This window comes from Pinus tabuliformis, chromosome 3_2, assembly GCF_031772625.1.
Source record: "Pinus tabuliformis cultivar Carrire ecotype Pingquan chromosome 3_2, CPIR1, whole genome shotgun sequence".
In the NCBI taxonomy this organism is placed as follows: domain Eukaryota; kingdom Viridiplantae; phylum Streptophyta; class Pinopsida; order Pinales; family Pinaceae; genus Pinus; species Pinus tabuliformis.
In genome coordinates, this window is record NC_142302.1 from 788,969,172 (window position 1) to 788,989,536 (window position 20,365).

Consider the following 20,365-nt stretch of genomic DNA (forward strand, 5'->3'; position numbering starts at 1 on the left):
AACCACCTAGAAAGGTGCTTGTGAGGGTTGATGAACCACCAAGAGTCACTCAGGGGCTGAAGCTTTGGTGCTTGAGTCATTGATGAACCACCTGTAATAGTGATTTTCGTACACATAGATAGCTTAACCATTGATGAACCTTCCTTATAGTGGGCTCTCTTCTCCTAAAAGTGAGTTGGAGTTCTTTGTATTGTGAGATGTTGGCATGATTGTGAGTATGCCTAAATAATGTGAGTTATAATGAGTTTAGATAGTGGATGAAAGCAACATGGCCTTGTGAAATCTCGTTTTAGTTGTATTGCTTGACTTAAAGCACTCAGAAGCACTCCACCTCAAGCTTTGGAATCTAGCTCAGGGGTGACAGTTGCAAGGCTTCGATGTGGCTGTCTATGGTTGGGTGGAGAGTTGTAGTCCCAATCTTAGTTTCCAAGTCCAATATTGATTTCAGATAAGTGTCTGCAAATGTATTTATAGTTATTGAGTTCATGTTGAGCTATTAAATTGTTATTGTATTCATTGTATGACTAATTCATGGTTCACTGTCATTGGAATGGTCAAATTATGATGAATTTGTACCTTGTTGTTTTAGTGTTGCACTATTGTTATTTATGTAGTAAATACACAAATGGAACCATCTATATGAGTATTGATTGCACTGAGTGATACCATTGGATGTGGTATGAGCATTTGGAAGTTCATGGTGTGGCTTAGGCCTGTAGTGATGTTTGTTCGATGACCATTTGTGTTGTTGTGCTTGAAAATTGAATCAACCTTAATGTGATGATTGTAGGCCTATCATAATGTTAAGCATGTGCCTGAATTTATGGTTTATGCTTATAATCGAATTGAGAATGGGGTTTCGTGTTTATTCATGGAATGTTGATCTCCTTGTAATCTTATTGAGCACTGCATCTTTCTGGTTGCTTTCATAAGTCTTATTATGCCTGTAAGTTCCTCAAAATCCAAACCTGTAGATATCTTAAATGATATTGACATGTTTCCCGCAATTTATTAAGATTCAAAGGGATTGTAGACGTATGAGAGGTTGAATGGACAATTCCCTTGACTGCGTCATGTGTTTTAGCCATCGAGAACTCGAGAAGGGTAATCTATTGTAAGCTAAAGAGGGATAGCACCAGTGTATGCCTAATATAACTTTCATGGTAATGGTTGATTTATGCCTTAAATCTAGGGAATTACAAAACCACCAAGGTTGAGCCATAGTGAGGTCACTTCGTAAATGGTTCATAATGTGAAGTTAAGGTGGAAGACCTAATACTATAACCCTTGTTCGTTAAACCTTATTGTGGGGTTTCATAGGGTTTACCTAAAGGAAGAAGCTCGATCTAACATGTCCTGGCAGTCATGAGCCCAAGAGTTCAAAATGAAATGCACAAAAGGGAAGTTGGGATGACCAAGACCGAGATGGCCTAGCGGAGGCATCGACCTGGAAACGGCTAGGGTGAGTTGGAGCCCTTGCATTTTTCGTTGAGAGAGTAAACCACCATGTGAGAGAAATATTGCATCATCATAAGGCTTGTGTCGGGGCCCGCTTAGACAAGATACGGTTGCAGAAAATTACGGGAATTTTCCCATCCCAGATTCTATCTCCTGGATTGTAGCCATGCGTAGTGCTTAAGGAAGGGTTAGGATTACTCCGCACTGACATGTCGTGGCAAGAGAAGGCTCGGGTGTTCTACTATTGTTGTCAATTGCAAGAGGATGCGTGGAGTGGGGACGCCAGAGCCATTGAGTAAAAGTGTGAGCTGTAGACCAATTGGAAGGTGTGAGTATTGCAGAGTGGACCTCCTTCCTGGGAGTGTAAGAGAAAGTGAATATGTAGGGGAGCGTAGGGTGACGCGACTCATGACACTGTGGGTTCCACGTGATCCCGATCGTCATTGGATTAGCGCAGGGTGGACCAACAATATAGGTCAGCCCGGAAGATTGACCCCGAAGTAATTTAGGGAAGTGTGTGAAGTAAAGGCTAGGTAACAGAACTCGAGAAATGGGAAAATCATCATTAGCGGATAGCTCATCAATTAAACATAACATTATAAATATGTATAGGCATTTAAATGTGTGACCCATGCTATGAATGAGTCGGTATCCAGTACCCTATTTCCAAGTGGAGTTGGGAGGTTGACTATGTAGCCGCATGGGCGCCACGTGGCAGGTTGATGGCATGGTAACATTTGATTATTTTTAAGTTCAAGTGGTCATATCTCTCAATCCCAAGGTCAGATTGGGACAAAATTTATATCACCAGAATCGTATCGACGAGACGAACCTAATGAAAGCATCCATATGGAGTTTTTAAGTGAGTTGAAAAAGATCAAAAATTTTAGATCCCATTTCCATAACGTTGTCTTGGATCTTGGGGCAACATAGTGACCACCTCCTTCTAACATGTGTTGTGGTGGGAATTAGGAGTGGCGTGTTACACCATCCTACCTAGACACTTCTTTTCTTTTTTCTGGCACAAGACATTCTCTTGGAGTAAATCGAATATGTTCTGGCCACCCAAGAAGATACTCTCTAGATCAAGAAACTTATCTTCTCTTCCAAAATCTGAGGTTTTTCTAGAGGCAGCAAGAACACAGCTTGTGCTAAACCAAGGATTTGTGGATTGTTTTTGTACCCTAATTAGGGCCGCAAAACCACTAAGGAATGTAGTGAGTTTGTTCCAAGTAGTTTTTTAGACAATGGTTACATTTTCAGTTCTATTGCACAATGAAGTTTGATCTAGGGTTGTGAATGGTTCCTTATAGAAGACTTCTTAAACAACAAATACTTTGGGACAAATTGTGATCATGACACCCTTGAGGCAATGATTTAGGGAGAGGTTTATTGCCCGATATTTCCTCATGGTAGACCCAACCAAGAAGGGCAGTAGTGGCCCGTCAAAATTTGCCAGTGGAAACACTGTGATAACAATCCCAAATAAGGCACATCTTTGTATAACCTAACTTGGCAAACATAATACTTTGAGGCAACTCTCTCACAAATCTGAAGTAGTGAATCAATGGTGGTATAACATGTCCTAGGAGGTGGATTATCACATTATAGAGGTCGTGTAATGATCACGGGATATTTTTACAAGAACTAGATTCATCCTTGAGTTGGTAGCAAAGAAATTTGGGACAAGCAGCCACTTACCATAGCACAAATTGTGCAACAGGTACAATTCCACGACAAGGGTAGTTGGTTAAGGGGAAAGTATAATATGAACCTCCCTGAACAATACTATGAGCAGTCTAAATCCTATAAGGTCGGCGAGTACAGCTAACAATTTTGTAACAACCCTGTAGTAAGTAATTGAAGTATTGGTTCACTAAATTTTGCAATCAAAACTAAATTGGTAGATTATTGATTCTTAGGTAGTAAGTCCTAACTTACAGTTCTTGTTGAATAATATTTTTTTGGGATGATATTTATTTTTGTTGCAAATATTTATACATATTATTGAATGAATAATGTAAGCGCAATGATGTTGTATAATATTTCTAATTCATCAAGAACCCTAGGCAAATAAAATGCTAAGGATCAAAAAATACCTTGGGATATTACTGTGGTATCAAAGTTGTGCATCTGCCAGCCTGTGAGTGGATGAGCCTTGTATGCTTCCAAGAGATACAAGTAATATTACAATTACAAAAACAAGAATTATCCATAGTATGCCATGGGGAATAGAGATAGAAATAACCAATTTCTATCCATGGGCAGATAGAAATAACCAATTTTCTAGTACAAAGGCAGTAGTAGATGGCCCAAGGACAGTAGCATAATGGCACAATCAGCATTGATTGATGGTGGAGCAATGTAAAAATTCATTGTTGCAGTCATGGTGGTAAGGAGAGGCATCCTTACTCATGAATTTGAAGGTTTCGAAGTGATAGTAGTTGATGGGTATAATATGACATGCACACAAGTAGTTCCATGTTTGAGCATCACATTAGGTAAGTATACATTGATGATTTTTACATGATATAATTGGTGGATACTAATGTGGTGTTGGGACTGCAATGGTTATACTCGTTAGGAAGATTCATAATGAACTACCAAGCGATGGAAATGGAATTTCGAGACCCAAATGGCAGCAAGAAAGTATTAATATGCATGACCAATGGTGGCCCTGTAGTTGTAATAACCAAGCAAATGGAGGCCATACCTAAGTAGGACAAAGTAATTTGCATGGCCTTTTGTAGGAGTGCAAGTCCTAGATCGTCAAATATCAACTTACAAACTTATGAGCCAAAATGAAAAGAGAACCTTGAACATGACATATTCACATTATTGATAGATTGGGGAACTCACCTCTTAGTAGAGTACTCCAAAAATAAGTATGTTTGTGAATTATTGGAAGGACTCATCCATGATGATAAGTACAAGGTAGAAGATGAGATCATATTAAGATCAAATATATTTTCTCCCCAAATCTACACTCATGGAAAAGCTCATTAGAACTACACGTGACAAACTAGCGGAAGTCACGTTGGAGCTTCACCCTCAAATCAGGGATTGCACAAATATGGAACAAACAGTGGGAAAAAACAAGTCACGGACTGATGGAAAAGACCACAAGGAAAACCATATCACAGCAACAAATGCTCCTGATGTTAATGGTAGTCTTCTAAAAGGGGGGAACACAAGGTATACTAGTTGTAAGAAGCTTCGTAAAAAGAAAGGAAAATGTATGTGGAGATAGACATAAATAGGGAAAATGCTAAGTTTTATCTGGACAAATTTTATGTTTTGTGTAAGAGCGAATGTTTACAGAGTTTGGTGGCAAAGGTTTTTGATTTTCTAGGAGGGCCTCATACCCTTGAACTATATACCAAAATTTGTTATGAGATTATTATTGCACTCAATGATTACAATGTTGCTACAGTTCACAATGTTGCCAATTATATTGGGATAACATAATCTATGAAAAAGGGGAATGTGAAGTGTTTTTCAGACGGAAGGATGCCATGATTGCATTATAAGCTACCATATCACTCTTATCATGGTCAGATAATTGCAATTTTGCAGGGAGATGTATTTTTATTGATCCCTCCCAGATCGATGGGCCCTTCACCTACCCAAGGATGAAGTTATTAAATGGCCAATCATTCATAGAAGACAACACTTTAAAAAATGGAAGCATGTCACCAACAAATAATGTGGAGACATTAGCAAAAGAAGGGCAACTTGTGAAAACTATTATGAACTTGTTACCTCTAGGAAAGGGATCAATTTTTGTAGCTTATTAGAACTATGGGAAGATGCTACTATATCAGGAAAATAAAATTTTACTTCAGCAATAGTACACAGCTGTATTTTTTCACCTATTATCCATTTAGAGGGAGCAGCAACTATTGCATGATGATATTTCGCACCGACATTTTGGCTATCAAGCTACAAGAGGAAAATGGGGGTGTTGGTATGCTCGATATGACAGTTTTCAGGTACCTAGACATGTCATTGCTTAAGGGAAAGCAATGTCGAGAAGGGGGGATTGTAATGTCCCCTATGGATTAATTTCCCAAGGAAGGACAAAGTATTACATTCATACTCATAGGCTATAGTCATTGATAAGGGGGGGGGGAGTGAACCCAATTAACCAATGTTCGGGGAAACATTAGGCAAATTTTGGGGTAGCTAGGGAAAAAAAACCCCAAATTGGGGGTTAGACTTGCAACCCCTCACATTGGAGAAAAACCATAAGGAAACCTATGAGGAGATTTGGAATTGTTTTGTCATCATCAATTTGGATTGGAATATCTCTAATTTTCTTGATCCTGAAGCTCTGAGGGTTTTAAGAACCCTTCTTCTTAATTAGTTTCAATGGAAGTGATCCCACCCTAGCTAATCCCGTCTAATTTCGGAGGAGTTGATCCCATCCTACCTAGACACTTCTTTTCTTTGATTTGGCATAGGATATTCTCTTGGTGTAAACCAAATATGTTCTATCCATCCAAGAAGATACTCTCTAGATGAAGGAATTTACCTTCTCTTTTGAAATTTGAGGTTCTTCTGGAGGCAGCGACAATACAACTTGTGCTAAACCAAGGATTCGTGGATCGTTTTTGTACCCTAATTAGGGCTGCAAAAACACTAAGGTAGTTTATTCCATGCAATTTTTCAAACAACAGTTCCATTTTCAATGTTATTTCACAACAAAGTTTGATCTAGGGTTTTGAACGGTTCCTAGTAGAAGACTTCTCAAACAACAAATGCTTTCGTACAAATTGTGATCACGACACCCTTGGGGCAATGATTTAGGGAGAGGTTTCTTGCCAGATATTTTCTCATGGCGATCCCAACCAAGTAGGGTAGTAGTGGCCCATCAAATTTTGGCAATGGAAACCTTACCTTAGCCACTGAAGCATCCCTGTGATAGCAATCCCAACCAAGACACACCTTTGTATAACCTAACTAGGCAAGCGTAAGTGACTTTGAGGAGGAAACTCTCTTTCGGATCTGAAGTAGCAAATCAATAGTGGCATAATAGGGTGTCCGAAGAGGTGGATTATTGCATTATGAAGGTGGTGTAATGATCACGAGATATTTGTACAAGAACTAGAGTCATGCTTGAGTTGGCAACAAAGAAAGTTGGGACAAGCATCCACTTACCATAGCATGAATTGTGCAGCAAGTACAATTCCACAACAAGGGTAGCTAGTTAAGGGGAAATGTTGATACAAACCTCCCTAATCAATACAGTGAGCAGTGTAAATCTTGTAAGGTCAACGAGTACAATTAACAGTTTAGTAATAGCTCAATAGACGGTGAGTAGCAATAGTATAGAACATTGGACTTTTTTTAAGTAGTTGAAATATTAGTTTACTAAATTTGCAATCAAAACTACATTGGTGAATTATTGGTTCTTGGGCAATCCACCCTAACTTATACTACTTGTTGAATCATATTGTTGTGGGATGTTCTTTATTGTTGTTGAAAATATTTATACATATTGTTGAATGAATAATAGAAGTGCATTGTTTTTGTATAATCTTTCTAATTGATCGAGAACCCAAGGCAAATAAAACCCAAAGGATCAAAAAGTTACCTAGGGATATTACACCACATGACTCCCTTTGAGGCGATTTAAGGTCAAAATCCAGCATTTGTTTTATCTTACCTACTAGGTGTCTCAAATATACAAGTGGACAAAACTCTTACATTTTTGGGTAACATTCTACACACTTCCAAAGGTAATTTGGCCATGGCTCAAAGCCAGAAGAAGCAACAAGTTGATCAACCTTGTTCTGAACTCCATTTTGTTAAGGGGATCAAATGTTTATTTGTTTACAACCATATAAGCAAATCTCATTCAAATATGATCATTTCCATATGCTCATTCCAATATTCTATGACCCTTATACAATACTCCAACGCATTGGACCTATGGCTTACAAATTAGAACTTCCCAGCCACTATAAAATCCATCAAGTTTTTCATGTTTCCTACTTAAAAAAAAAATGATAGGATCCAATTGCACCATTCAAACTGGTTTATAGAATTGGATGAAGAAGGTGCCTTTTGGTTGCAACCAAAAGAAATCCTCACCCATCGTGAGAGCCATCTCCACGAGTGCATCATTTAATAAGTGTTAGTATAGCAGAATGATACATCACTAGAGGATGCCACTTGGGAGCGCGCCAACATTCAGCAACAACTTCCACATCCCAAGCCTTGAGAACAAGATTTCTCTTTAAGAGGGTGAGCATGTTCAGGTCCTAACCACCCTAACCCCTAATAGATAGATTAATATATTGTTATGTAAGAAATGTCATCATTAATAAATAATGCTAGTAGTATGAACACAACTATTATAAGAGGGCTTACTACAAGGTTTCACCTACTATAAAATCCCTCCAGTAAAATTTTCTAGAATGATAAAAAATAGTATATATAGAGGTAGAAGCATTGTAAAAGAGGACTTGAAAAATTCTTGCAACTGAGCTCTACTCTACTAGATCTTGCCCCCTCAAAGAGGCAAGTGAAGATCTTCTCCTAATAATCAAGATATTTTATTTTGGCTACTATTACAATGCACTCGTCATTTTCATTACGTTCTATTAATTATCTAGATATTATTTGTTTTTATGCCCTGAATATTTCTATTGGTTACACTATACTGGGAAAAATCACCCTACCCCACGTTTATACTACCCAAAAAGACCCAAAACACAATAACACATTATGAACATCCTCCAAATGCTTTGAAATGGTTCAAGTAGCATTTCAAAATGTGAAAACATAAACCAAAACACAGCCTTGCAATTTAGATGCATTTCAAGTAGACAAACTAACTTGACTGGATAATGTAGCATTTTCTACCATACCTCTAAATTTAAAAATCAAGTGAATTTAAGATCAAAACCTAAAAAATAAATAGACTTTTCAATGGTGGCAATTAATCGAAACATATAGGTGTTCCATGTTGCTCATGCTAATTGATTTAGAACATCAAATGGCATCCACTATTGAAGCGAATCACAAAGGCAAACTTCATATTACAAAATTTTGTTTAATCAAACTAGTCAACTAAACTTCATAGAAGCACCTAGACTTCATAGAAGCTATGTACATCTATGTACACATTTGATTCTAGTATGATGAATTTTGGACTTTAAAACCCACTTGTAACCATAATTATAATGTATAGGATGAATTTTGGATTTTAAAATTCATTTATAACTATAATGTATATGCATTTTTATTCAAAGCCTCAATTATTTATATGATAAAACTTATAATATATATGCATTTTTATTCAAAAGCTTAATTTTTATATTATAAAACTTATATTAAATAGCTAATAGGACTTATATTTTAATCAAATTTGAGGATACTTTTCCCATCCCAACCATATAAAAATATTTTTTTGTATAATTCATTTCCAATAGTTTGGAATTTTGTTGATGTGTGTTTTGCAATATTTTAAAATAAACTCAATTTAGTAGTTTTTCAATGACTAGCATTTAAAATATTTGTAGTGTGATGCATTTAAATATTATTATATTTATCTCAACATACAATCGGAGCTAACACGTAGGCATGAAGGATAAGATGCTATGCATGTCATTACAGCATTACTTATACGTTAATCTATTTAAAAGGACAATCTATTTAAAAGGACAATATGTAGTGAATCTATTTAAAAGGACAATATGCTAACTCTCCAAAATGTCCCCACAAAGTCGGGTTTCACATGTGTCGGTCTACCTCAATGACACAAATGGGAGACATTTCAATTGCAACCTCAATGACACAAATGGGAGACATTTCAATTGCAAACGTCCAACAATCATTTCGTTTTTACCTTTTCACAAGTGAAAATTTGTGAATTTTTAAATATAATGTTGAATATAAAAATAGATTTATGGCTTTCATTGAAAACATTTAAATCTTACAACTGTAAAACTTAGATTTATCATTTTAGCAAATCTCTAATTTCAAAAAAAAAATCATTAAAAAATCAAAAACATTAACCTCTCATAATAAAACTAAATGTTTTCAAACTACTACATTTCAAGATTATCTCAAAACTATAGTTTATATGTTATTATTAAAATATTTATTGATGGAATACTTTGCATTCCAGATATTATAAACTTTTATTTGACTTTCAAGTTCTTATTGAATTTTTAGAAGTTTTTGCAATTAAATATAATTTAATTTTTAGATTGATGATGATTCTAAATGAAAATTAATATTTAAAAAAAATATAAATAAATATGTTAAAATATACAATTATCACATTTATTGGTTATATATTCTGAACTGGGGATGTGCTGGGTTGTCTATATGCCAAACACAAACACTTTATTGATTTATTACTTTTTAACTTTCTAATTGGGATTTATTATTAGAGCTGAAATCTAATCCATGTTAACATAGATGGCAATCTCTGCAACCATATATTTAATTATTGACTTGGATATCATCATTCTTATGTCCATGTAAACATTTTATTAATCCTTTACAACTAGCATATTTTTTCCTCTAGATAACCGTCTGACAACTTGGGTATTTTGTTTATATTTTTTTCCTCTAGATAACCGTCTGACAACTTGGGTATTTTGTTTATTAGGTGTATATTTGTTGGGACATATTAGCTTGCATAGCTTGCATATTTCTCTTGCAGACGACCTTCAACCAAGATTTAATTATCGATGGCCCTACGCCTTCACTATGTGCTTATCTTATTTTTCTTATAGACCATGTTTGAATATCTAATTATTTATTATTAATGTGTGCAACTCTTTCTATCTAATTTATGTGCTTATCTTATTTTTCTTATAATCCATGTTTGAATATCTAATTATTTATTATTAATGTGTACAACTCTTTCTATCTAATTTAACTACGCTGCAGGGACTAGCTACTGTATATCACTTGTTTCTACTAAATCACGATTGATATAATTTTTCTTCTTAGTTATCTAAATAAAATCCTAGTTAATAAAATATGTATATGCTTTATATAATAAAAAAATCAGAAACGACAATTACCATTTTCAAAATTTTATTTTGGAGTATTCTTTCCATGCTACACGTGTTCCAAAAGCTCTCACTTTTCCTTGTTTTGTATAACTTAATTTTATACATTTAATGATCTATTTCTTTTTTTTTCTCATATATCCCCATAGGCATGAAAGGAATGTCATATTCAAGCATCTAATGTATAGTGGGGAGAGGAAGACAGGAAGTGGTATTTTTGTTGACCTGTCTGCAAGGGAAGCCATCAAAGCTTCAACATACTCTTATTTTCAAAACTTAGCTGGATCATAAGTAGCCAAGCTCCAGATATTGTAAATATCAAAAAGTGAGCTTTTCATGTATGTAACAACAAATACTTAAGCAAGTCTATCTTCTTCGTAACTCTGTTCTTCTGTTTTAACCAACTTATGCATGACTTGAAATCCAATTCGTAAATTCGGCCTGCTTATACAAATTGTAAAACAAATTTTCAAGTAAATTCAATAGCATGTGTCTCTAATCTTACCTATAGAGCAAATATCATTAGAACATATAAATCCAAGGTACAAAAATTAAATGATCTGCTGTCAAAATTCTTGCACATAAAACCAAGCTGAATTGGAATGAAATCTTATATCATCTTAAGCCCTACTGTTAATTCATTATTCTTTCGTAGGGGAAATATATATAGAAATATTTATATATTGCCAGTACCATTTCATCTGTACAGCAGAATTTACAATATACCTCCTCACATACCACTGTAGTCACTTAAACACCAAATTCAATACCAACTACAGCAACTTGTTACTCCCAGAAGATACAAATGTCCCACTCTTGGAGCATCAAGAGACCCACTCTTGCAACATGGTAGCTAATTACATTTAAGAGACTCGCAAGATGAATTGAAAAGAGATAATTGCAAGGCAGAAACAATGCCAGAGAACCAATTCTGGCAAAACTAAAACTTAGGAGCAGCAAGCCATGCAGTGATCATCCTTCATTTGTAGGCATTAAGTTGCTCCTATAGCCCAATGAAGTGCCAGCCATAACATGCTTTCTCGATCGAATTTTAAAAAATAACTCATTTTAGCTATTCTCTGGAGCTCCAAATCTAATTCTGTCATTCACGGAAGCTGTCTCCTAGACGTTATCACCTAGAGATACACAAAATATTATGAGCAGAAACATTTAATGCCAAAACAGTTTCTACCTATACAGACAAGATTCTTGCAAGAGATTTATCTCAAAATTCCACCAATGGAATGCAAGTATCCTATCCACTGTATAAGCTTCAGACCACTATTTACATGTATGCATTTTTTTTAGTATGACCACGGACACTCTCAAATGAATGTACCATGATTGATAACGAAGATAATGATCTATAAAATGTGAACACCAACAAAGTGAGTAGCATCAGATTGGCATGTTAAATACTTCCATGACAGAATTGCAAAAGAGAACCCATAATAAGGATGGCCAAGAATAAGTGACAATGCCACACATACAGGGGCAGCTATCAGACAACAAGAACCACAATAATTTTGAGAAACAATTCCTAAAAGCATTGCACAAAACTTTTTTTGAACATGATCATAAGAAATTCTTGGCAAATTTCCGTTTCTTGCATGGTCCTCGAACATTAAATGAATAAAGATTGTAAAAATTTCTTTCAAGTATAATTAAATCAAGGCCTTAAAATTCACTGTATTTTTTGCGGATTAATTTGCAACAGGAAAAACTTAATCTACAACTAGAAGCCAGAAACATACTTAATCACGACATTTTCTTCCTTGCGATGAACAAAGATTCACCAAAAAGTATTTCATTTTGATAGCTAGACAAATGACTTTTAATCTTATTTCTGTCCATTGTAGAGGGAGCTATAAAGCTTTAACCGATTCCATGAAAATTCTCCCCCTGACAAAGAGTCCCATACAAGAGTGGGGCAAAGAAGGGCTGGCAGGAAGTATTAGAACCACCCACAATAACACAGGCCACATGGGATAGGAACTGAAGAGGTCATCATAGACAATAGAAGAAGGGATTACATATAAGGAATTCACCTCGGCAAGAACGAAGAGATGAGCATGCACTACAGAGAGCCACCATGTGATTTAAGAGCAAAACCAAAGAGGCTTCACAAATGGTAGAAGAAAGGAGAATTAAAAGGCATTCAGTGTGAATGATCCGTACTGAGTCCTATTTGGTATTCAAATCGTAAACATTCCACAATTGACAAATTCATAGTTTTCTACAATTTGTTATCATTTAAGCTTGGACTCACTGTTCTTTCTTGAAACGTGTCTGTACTTTCTTCTGTGACATTAGACATTTTCTTTGTTATGTGTAGCAGAATAGATAAAGTGTAGTAATAACTTAATAAGCACCCAGCCTCCTAATTTCTTACATGGTTTAGGACTGACATAACTATGACATGACATGATCTAATAGAAAATTAATAGTTAATTATAACTGATCAAACATGATCATTGGCAGCTTGCCACCTGTTGTAGCTAAAGTTTATTACTCCAGTTTCACCTTTTATTTTAGTAAATACCATTTCTAAATACCAAGACTAATGAAGAACAAAACAGGGATCCAAGTTGTATCAATTTTCACAAATTGAGAAGATAGATTGAAGATTCGTGGTTGTCACTACACCAATAATTGTTTTGTATCTAAAAATCTAGTAGCAAACAAAGAATGAAGTTCAAAAGCAAGAAACTAACCCATTTTATAGTCGGTATGCACAAAGAAGCTAGCAGAAACTATCAAGTAGCATAACATTAGCATCAACCCTTTAAAATAGTTTGATGTACCTTCCTGCAACATAACAATAAAGCTCATCAAAATTTATGTTTTCTCCAGATGGGTCCTCGAATAAAAAAACTATACCATGAAAAAGAAAAAGAAAAGTTACTGCAATTTCATGGAATTCACAAAATATGGAAAAATCAGAAGTATCTTTCAGAAAGATGCAATCCCATGATACATTTAAACATGCAATGTTCAGACCATCTTTGACTTTGTCAACTATCAACTGGTCTTACATAAAATTACAAAGAAATTAAGATGTACTTCTACATAGATAAATCGTAACAGCTATGTTCACCATCACCAGTGCCGGTGCAATACCCAACCATATATGACAGGTTAACATTCACACAGTGTTTGACTCTAAGTTGTATGGTATAGGGAGACGGAAACATGTATCTGAAACGGGAACAAGCTGGAAACATGACCCCCAAAAAGTTAGGAAATGGAGATACACAATATATATATATATATATATGAAAATTATACTGAAACTTTGAAAGAAAGCATTTAAGTTTTAACATTATAATTTAGGATACATATTCAAGAATAAATGAGCAGTGCTCAGTTCTCCCTTGCTCAAGACTCACAGTGTGAGGAGAAATGATAGGAACAGCATCTTTTATAAGAGATCATTTATCTCTAGAGGCTTCTAGAAATCTCTCAAAAAAGATATCAAAAACATAATACTAAAGAAAAATATTGTTTAAACAATTAAAAGTGGAAATTGAGCCATATCACCATGCAGACCCACACACATTGTATAGCTGCTAATACACATTGTACGGCGCTGATACACACTGTATGCCGCTTGATACGCATATCAAAAACGTGATATGCGTATCACCCCTCTTGATATGCATATCAAGCACATTTCATCGTAACCATACTGAAATGCACTTGATACCGGGGGGGCACATAGGTTTGACTTCATTAACTCTCAACTAAGTCTTCATGTAACGACCATTAACTGAAAATACGGTAAGAACCAGAACTGAAATACAGTAAGAACCAAAAACTGAAATGCAGTAACCGTAAGGGATTTTGAACACCTACCTAAACTGCTGCCTGCTCTAGTGTAGTTGATGGCGTTGCGGTTACTCTGATCCAATTACCGGGAAACCAATTCCACCCAGCCAGACTGAGCAGAGCCTGGCTGCTCAATCCAGTAAGCTTCTCGTAGAAGCTCACTGTGCCCCGTGCCCAGAACCTCAAAATGCCTAAAGCTCTTCCCTTGGTCAATTGTCTTCCTCTGGTTTGCCCTCCCTTCTCTCCTGATTTTCTCCTCCCCCTTTTTATGCGTTCCTTTCCCCCCTTGACCGGCTCAAATCAGCGGTTTTATAATTGCAGGTTTGGCGGTGGCCGCCCTCCCACCTACGGCCACCGCTCTTCCTCCTCCCGACACGCCTTCGCATGCATTTCAGACTCTCAGATATTTATCCATCTGATCTATTTTGTTTATACATGTACTTTGTTTATATCACCAGGTTTGGTTTATGCGTCACCTTTTATATAAGGTTTTAAATTTTATTTTTATTATAAAGTTTAATTTTATGAAGTTTAATTTTATATATTTTATAAAGTTTAAATTTATATTTATTATAAAGTTTAATTCATATTTATTTTAAAGTTTAACTCATATTTATTTTTAATATGAAGTTTATCATATCAGTTTTAATATAAAGTTTAGAACTTTATATTAGTTAATTAGTTTAGATGGGTCGTTACATACACTCCCCCTTCAGAAAACTTCGTCCCGAAGTTAGAGTTTTTTTTATCTTATCTGATTACTTATGATAGTAATCAGTACCCCCTTCTTAGATTTTAAAATTTTTGTTTTAATATCAAGAGACTATAAAATTAAAGTTTTAGGTTTATGATTTTAAATGGATAATTCTTACCCTACCCAGGTTCCCAAGCTATTCTAAAATCATCCTATCCTTCCTAATCTCTTCCGCTCCCATCCTATCCGTCCTCTACTGGAGTATGCCATGGCGTCAGTTTTACTGACCTAACCATTCATAAACTCTAAGGTGACAGCGTTGGTTATACCGACCTGATTCCCAGTAGGCATCCGGCATTCATCATCACACGTCTAGGGGAGCGTGATTCACACAGTCCTCCCATGACTCCAAGGTTCGGAGGATAAACGGTGGGTAACACCTCCACCCCTCCCAGTAGAATTAGGGCTAATACTTTATCATAGAATCACTTTGAGCTTTAATGGTTCTGAGGTTCTGTCATCACGTGGTTATCTCGGTAACTGTTTATTATCTGCAATCATACACTTACCCATACATTTGTAAAATGTGCATTAGCATATTCAAAATAACTCATGTATTATTCACATATGACATTACAGTATAACATATTTTGCCATATTCCATGCATGTCTTTTGACTTTCATCTAGAATGTATTCACTTCCTGACTTCTATTCCATTGTTCATGTTGACATGCATAAATAAAACAGATTTATAATATCTTAATTTCTATCAGAAGTAAAATCATTTAACGGTCTTTAACTTTACCTTGACAACTATAATTTAGTAAAATGAACCACATATATCGTTTTGGTATCCATGTACCAGCAGAAATTAAACATATATTATGTCACAAAATTTCACGTATATCTATAATCATTCAAAATGTTTCTGAGTCTCTGATTGCAGTGAAGTAAATATATACTAAACATAGTTTAAAGTTCTTCAAAATTGACATAGATTAGGGTATCTTTGACATATGTCCTCTGTATTTTCCCAAGTTGTTGATCCAGGACTATACTTGTCCCATTGGACCTTAACTTGGTCCACCAAGCGGTTCCTCAGCTGTCGAACCCTACGTTCCAGTATACGTAACGGTTCAACCGTTACGACTCCCTCGTCCGATACCTGCAATTCCTTCCATTGAAGGTTATGAGATAGATCAGCTATATAATGCCTTAATACAGAAACATGAAATCCATTATGAATTCTATGCAGGTGAGGTGGCAAGGCAAGACGATAGGCAACAAGTCCAACTCTTTCCACGACTTTAAACGGTCCAATAAATCGGGGTGACAACTTTGTCCCTTTTCCAAATCGAATAGTACTTTTATTTGGTTGGATGCGGATGAAGACCTGATCCCCTACTTCATACCTCCTATCAATTCGGTGAGCATCAGCATAACTCTTTTGTCTATCCTGTGCTTCCTTTAATCGTTGTCTAATTTGTCTTACCTGCGATTCCATTTCATGGATTAATTATGGTCCTATTATCGCTCGATCTTCTAAACTGTCCCAACTTAACGGTGTTCTGCAAGGTCTGCCATATAAAGCTTCAAATGGAGGCATCCCAATCGAACTGCGGTAACTGTTGTTGTATGCAAATTCGACTAAGGGTAAGTACTTTTCCCAATGTGATTGCTGATCCATCACATACATTCGTAGCATGTCTTCAAGTACTTGATTTACTCTTTCAGTTTGCCCATCAGTCTCAGGATGGTAAGCAGTGCTTAAATTTAGCTGAGTACCTAAGGTTGTTTGCATGCAAGTCCATAATCTAGAAGTGAATCGCGAATCTCTATCGGATATAATCTTCTTAGGTACTCCATGAAATCTAATAACTTCATTTATGAATACTAGAGCTATGTCAGCAACATCGTAAGTATCTCTTACGGGAATGAAATGGGCGCTTTTTGTTAATTTATCCACCACTACCAAAATGGCATTGTGTCTTTGAGAAGTAAGAGGTAGTCCAGTGATAAAATCCATCGAAATGGCCTCCCATTTAGACATAAGAATGTCGCGGGGTTGTGAGAGGCCCGCTGGGTGACAATGATCTGCCTTTACTTGCTGACATTCCAAACATTTTGCAACAAATTGAGTGATATCACGCTTCATGCCTGCCCAAAAGAAGAGTTTCTTGGTATCCACATACATTTTCCCTACTCCAGGATGAGCACAATATACTGCTCTGAGGGCTTCCCCAAGGATGGTATCTCGAAGATCTTTATCATCAGGAATATACATCCTTCCATGGAATCGTAAGATCCCATCGTTTTCTAATTCATATCCCTCAAATTTAGATTCTTTTGCCCTAATACCTTCAAGACTTGCTCTCACCTTTAAATACCAGCTGTCTTTTATAAGATGATCCAGTACTCGTTGTCTTAAGTCTACTTTAATGGGTATGAGAGAAAATATCCGAGGTCTCCTGCTTAAAGCATCTGCTACTACATTTTCTTTTCCCTTAATGTATGATATTCCGAAGTCATATTCACTTAGGAATTCACTCCATCGCCTTTGTCTGGCATTTAAGTCTCTTTGGGTGAACAAATATTGTAGACTTTGATGGTCGCTTTTAAGTGTAAAACTTCGTCCCACTAGATAGTGTCTCCAAATCTTTAAAGCTAGCACTACAGCGGCTAATTCTAAATCGTGAGTAGCATAGAGTTCTTCATGAGGTTTTAACTTTCTGGAAGCATATGCTATCACTCCTCTATCCTGCATCAACACTGCACCCAGCCCTTGTTTGGATGCATCAGTACATACCGTAAAATCTTTGTCCATGTCTGGGACTCTTAGGATTGGTGCACTGGTGAGTAGTCTTTTGAGTTCAGAGAATGCTTTATTACATTCCTCGGTCCATTCATACTTAACACCTTTACGCTGAAGGGTTGTAATTGGCTTTGCGATTTTGGAGAATCCCTCCACAAATCTCCGGTAATAATCGGCTAAACCCATAAAGCTTTGTATCTCATGTGCATTTTTCGGTATTGGCCATTCCATGATCGCTTTTACCTTCTCAGGATCTATTGAAATCCCTTCACCTGATATGATGTGACCCAAATAATGAATCCTTTCCTGAAAGAATGAACACTTGGATAGTTTTCCATATAACTGACGTTCTCTAAGACAGGACAATACTATCCGCAAATGATCTTCATGCTCTTTCTTATTCTTGGAATAGATGAGAATATCATCTAAAAATACTTGCACAAATTGATCAAGATATTCACGGAAAACACTGTTCATAAGATTCATGAATACGGCTGGTGCATTTGTTAACCCAAATGGTACCACAGTAAATTCATAATGTCCAAAACGTGTCCGGAATGCAGTCTTAGAAATATCATTTTCAAAAATCCTTCGCTGGTGATAGCCTGATCGAAGATCAATTTTTGAAAAGACAGCAGCTCCTTTCATTTGATCGAAAAGATAGTCGATTCGAGACATAGGGTATTGATTCTTTACTGTAGCTCGATTCAAGTCTCGATGATCTATGCATAATCTTAAAGATCCATCTTTCTTCTTCACAAAAATTACAAGAGCGACCCAAGGTGATGTATTGGGCCGAATATGCCCTATATCGAGTAGTTCCTTCAATTGAATTTGCAATTCCTGAAGTTCTAGAGCTGTCATTCTATAAGGCGTTTTAGAGATCGGTTGGGTACCTGGTTTTAATTCAATAGTGAGATCCAATTCTCTTACCAGGAGTAATCCAAGTAGTTCTTTTGGAAATACATCCGGGAATTCGGCTAACACCGGATATTGTTCTAAGGATGGCCCTTTTCCTTGGCTTACTTCTTGAATTACATAAGCCTGACAACCTTTCCTTAAACAACACTTCATCTGCATTGCTGAAATGTAGCGTAAAGAAACTTCCCTCTTGATTCCTTGAATTTGGATTACTTCTCCTTCATCATTTATGCCTAGAATCCTTTTCCCATAACAGTCTACCTAAGCTTGGTGAGCTTCTAGCCAATCCATACCTATGATAAGATCATACGTTCCTAAGGTTGTGACATAAACTTTCAGTTTAGTCGAACAGACCCCTAGGTCAATTTTGCATTGATCCACACTCAAGCCCACGGTTTGGAGTTCTCCTGAGGCCATTTCCACTTGATGGAAATCATTTTGTCTACGAGCTGCCAACCCACATTTGTTTAATGCATATGACGAAATGAAACTATCTGTGGCACCAGTATCAAATAAGATTTTGAGTTTTATACCATTGATAATACCTGAAGATTCGACTACAGTGGATTGATGGGCTGCTTGGTCGTGGTTGACTACTGCATGAATTCTATGATTACCTCAATTGTTTGATATCGACTCCTTTCCAGTCCTATGCAATATATTCAATGAAGCTTCTGGGCAGTCACATTGAAAATGCAGTCCCCCACATCCCCAACAATTAAGCTGCGTTGATCCTCTTGAATCAGGACGTGAATTTCTAGAGAACGAGCTTCGTCCTCTCATGTTGATTCCTCTCGAATTTCTTCCTCTACTGGCAGTCCCTCGAGATGTCCATGGACTGGTGTTTGATGATTCCACGGCTATAGTGTTTACTGCCATGGGAGCTCTTGTCCCTATATTTCTTGGGGTAAACCTGTTACCGTAAGGTGGCCTCGAGCTACCTCCTCTGAAGAAGTTTCGGGGAGTCTTTCCTGGAAATCCTGATTGTAAAGGCCCTGCTGGCCCCATATCTTTTTTGATTCCAAGGTGCTCTTCTGCATAACGACCACATTCGACTGCCTCGGCTACTGATGATGGTTTCCACATGCTTACCAAGGCTCTGATGCGAGGATTTAACCCAAATATGAAGCGTTCAGCTTGACGTTCATCAGAATCTAAGTAGTGAATGTATTTTACAAGCTCCATAAACCTTATCTCGTACTCTTCCACCGTTTTATTTCCCTGAATTAATGTATGAAAGGCTCTGGCTTGCTGTTGTTGAAAGTATGGAGGTAAATACTTTGCGCGGAACCTTTCCTCAAATAGTTCCCAAGGGACATTATCCAATGTAAGGTGCAGCTGCTTTTCCAGATTTCCCCACCAAATCAAGGCACTTTCCTTTAGTTGAAACACGGCAATTTTTGTTTTTGCCGAAGAAGAATATTCTCTTAACCTAAAGCATCTGTTCATTCCTTCTAACCATGCTTCAGCGCGCTCACCTGCTCGACCTCCTGAGAATTCTGGGAGTCTAATTTTCTGAAGCTCCCTAGAAATGTCTTCTTTCGATCTTCTGGGCTCAAAATTATTTGGTTCCGCTGAACTGGTGGCTACATGTTGAAATTCCTCTTTGGTTTTGG

General features: G+C 36.6%; 1 protein-coding gene across 1 annotated transcript in view; it reads right to left on the reverse strand.

Moving 5' to 3' along the window:
- Window positions 1-11,039: 11,039 nt before the first annotated feature.
- The window catches only part of LOC149182971 (vacuolar cation/proton exchanger 3-like), a 30,842-nt gene continuing 21,516 nt past the window's right edge, over window positions 11,040-20,365 (reverse strand). The window contains exons 12-13 of the mRNA XM_089417020.1: window positions 13,208-13,301; window positions 11,040-11,629 (exon numbers count right to left, since the gene is read on the reverse strand). Coding sequence (XP_089273146.1) covers window positions 11,616-11,629; window positions 13,208-13,301 — 108 coding nt within the window. The 3' untranslated portion in view covers window positions 11,040-11,615. The remainder of the gene's footprint in view (window positions 11,630-13,207; window positions 13,302-20,365) is intronic.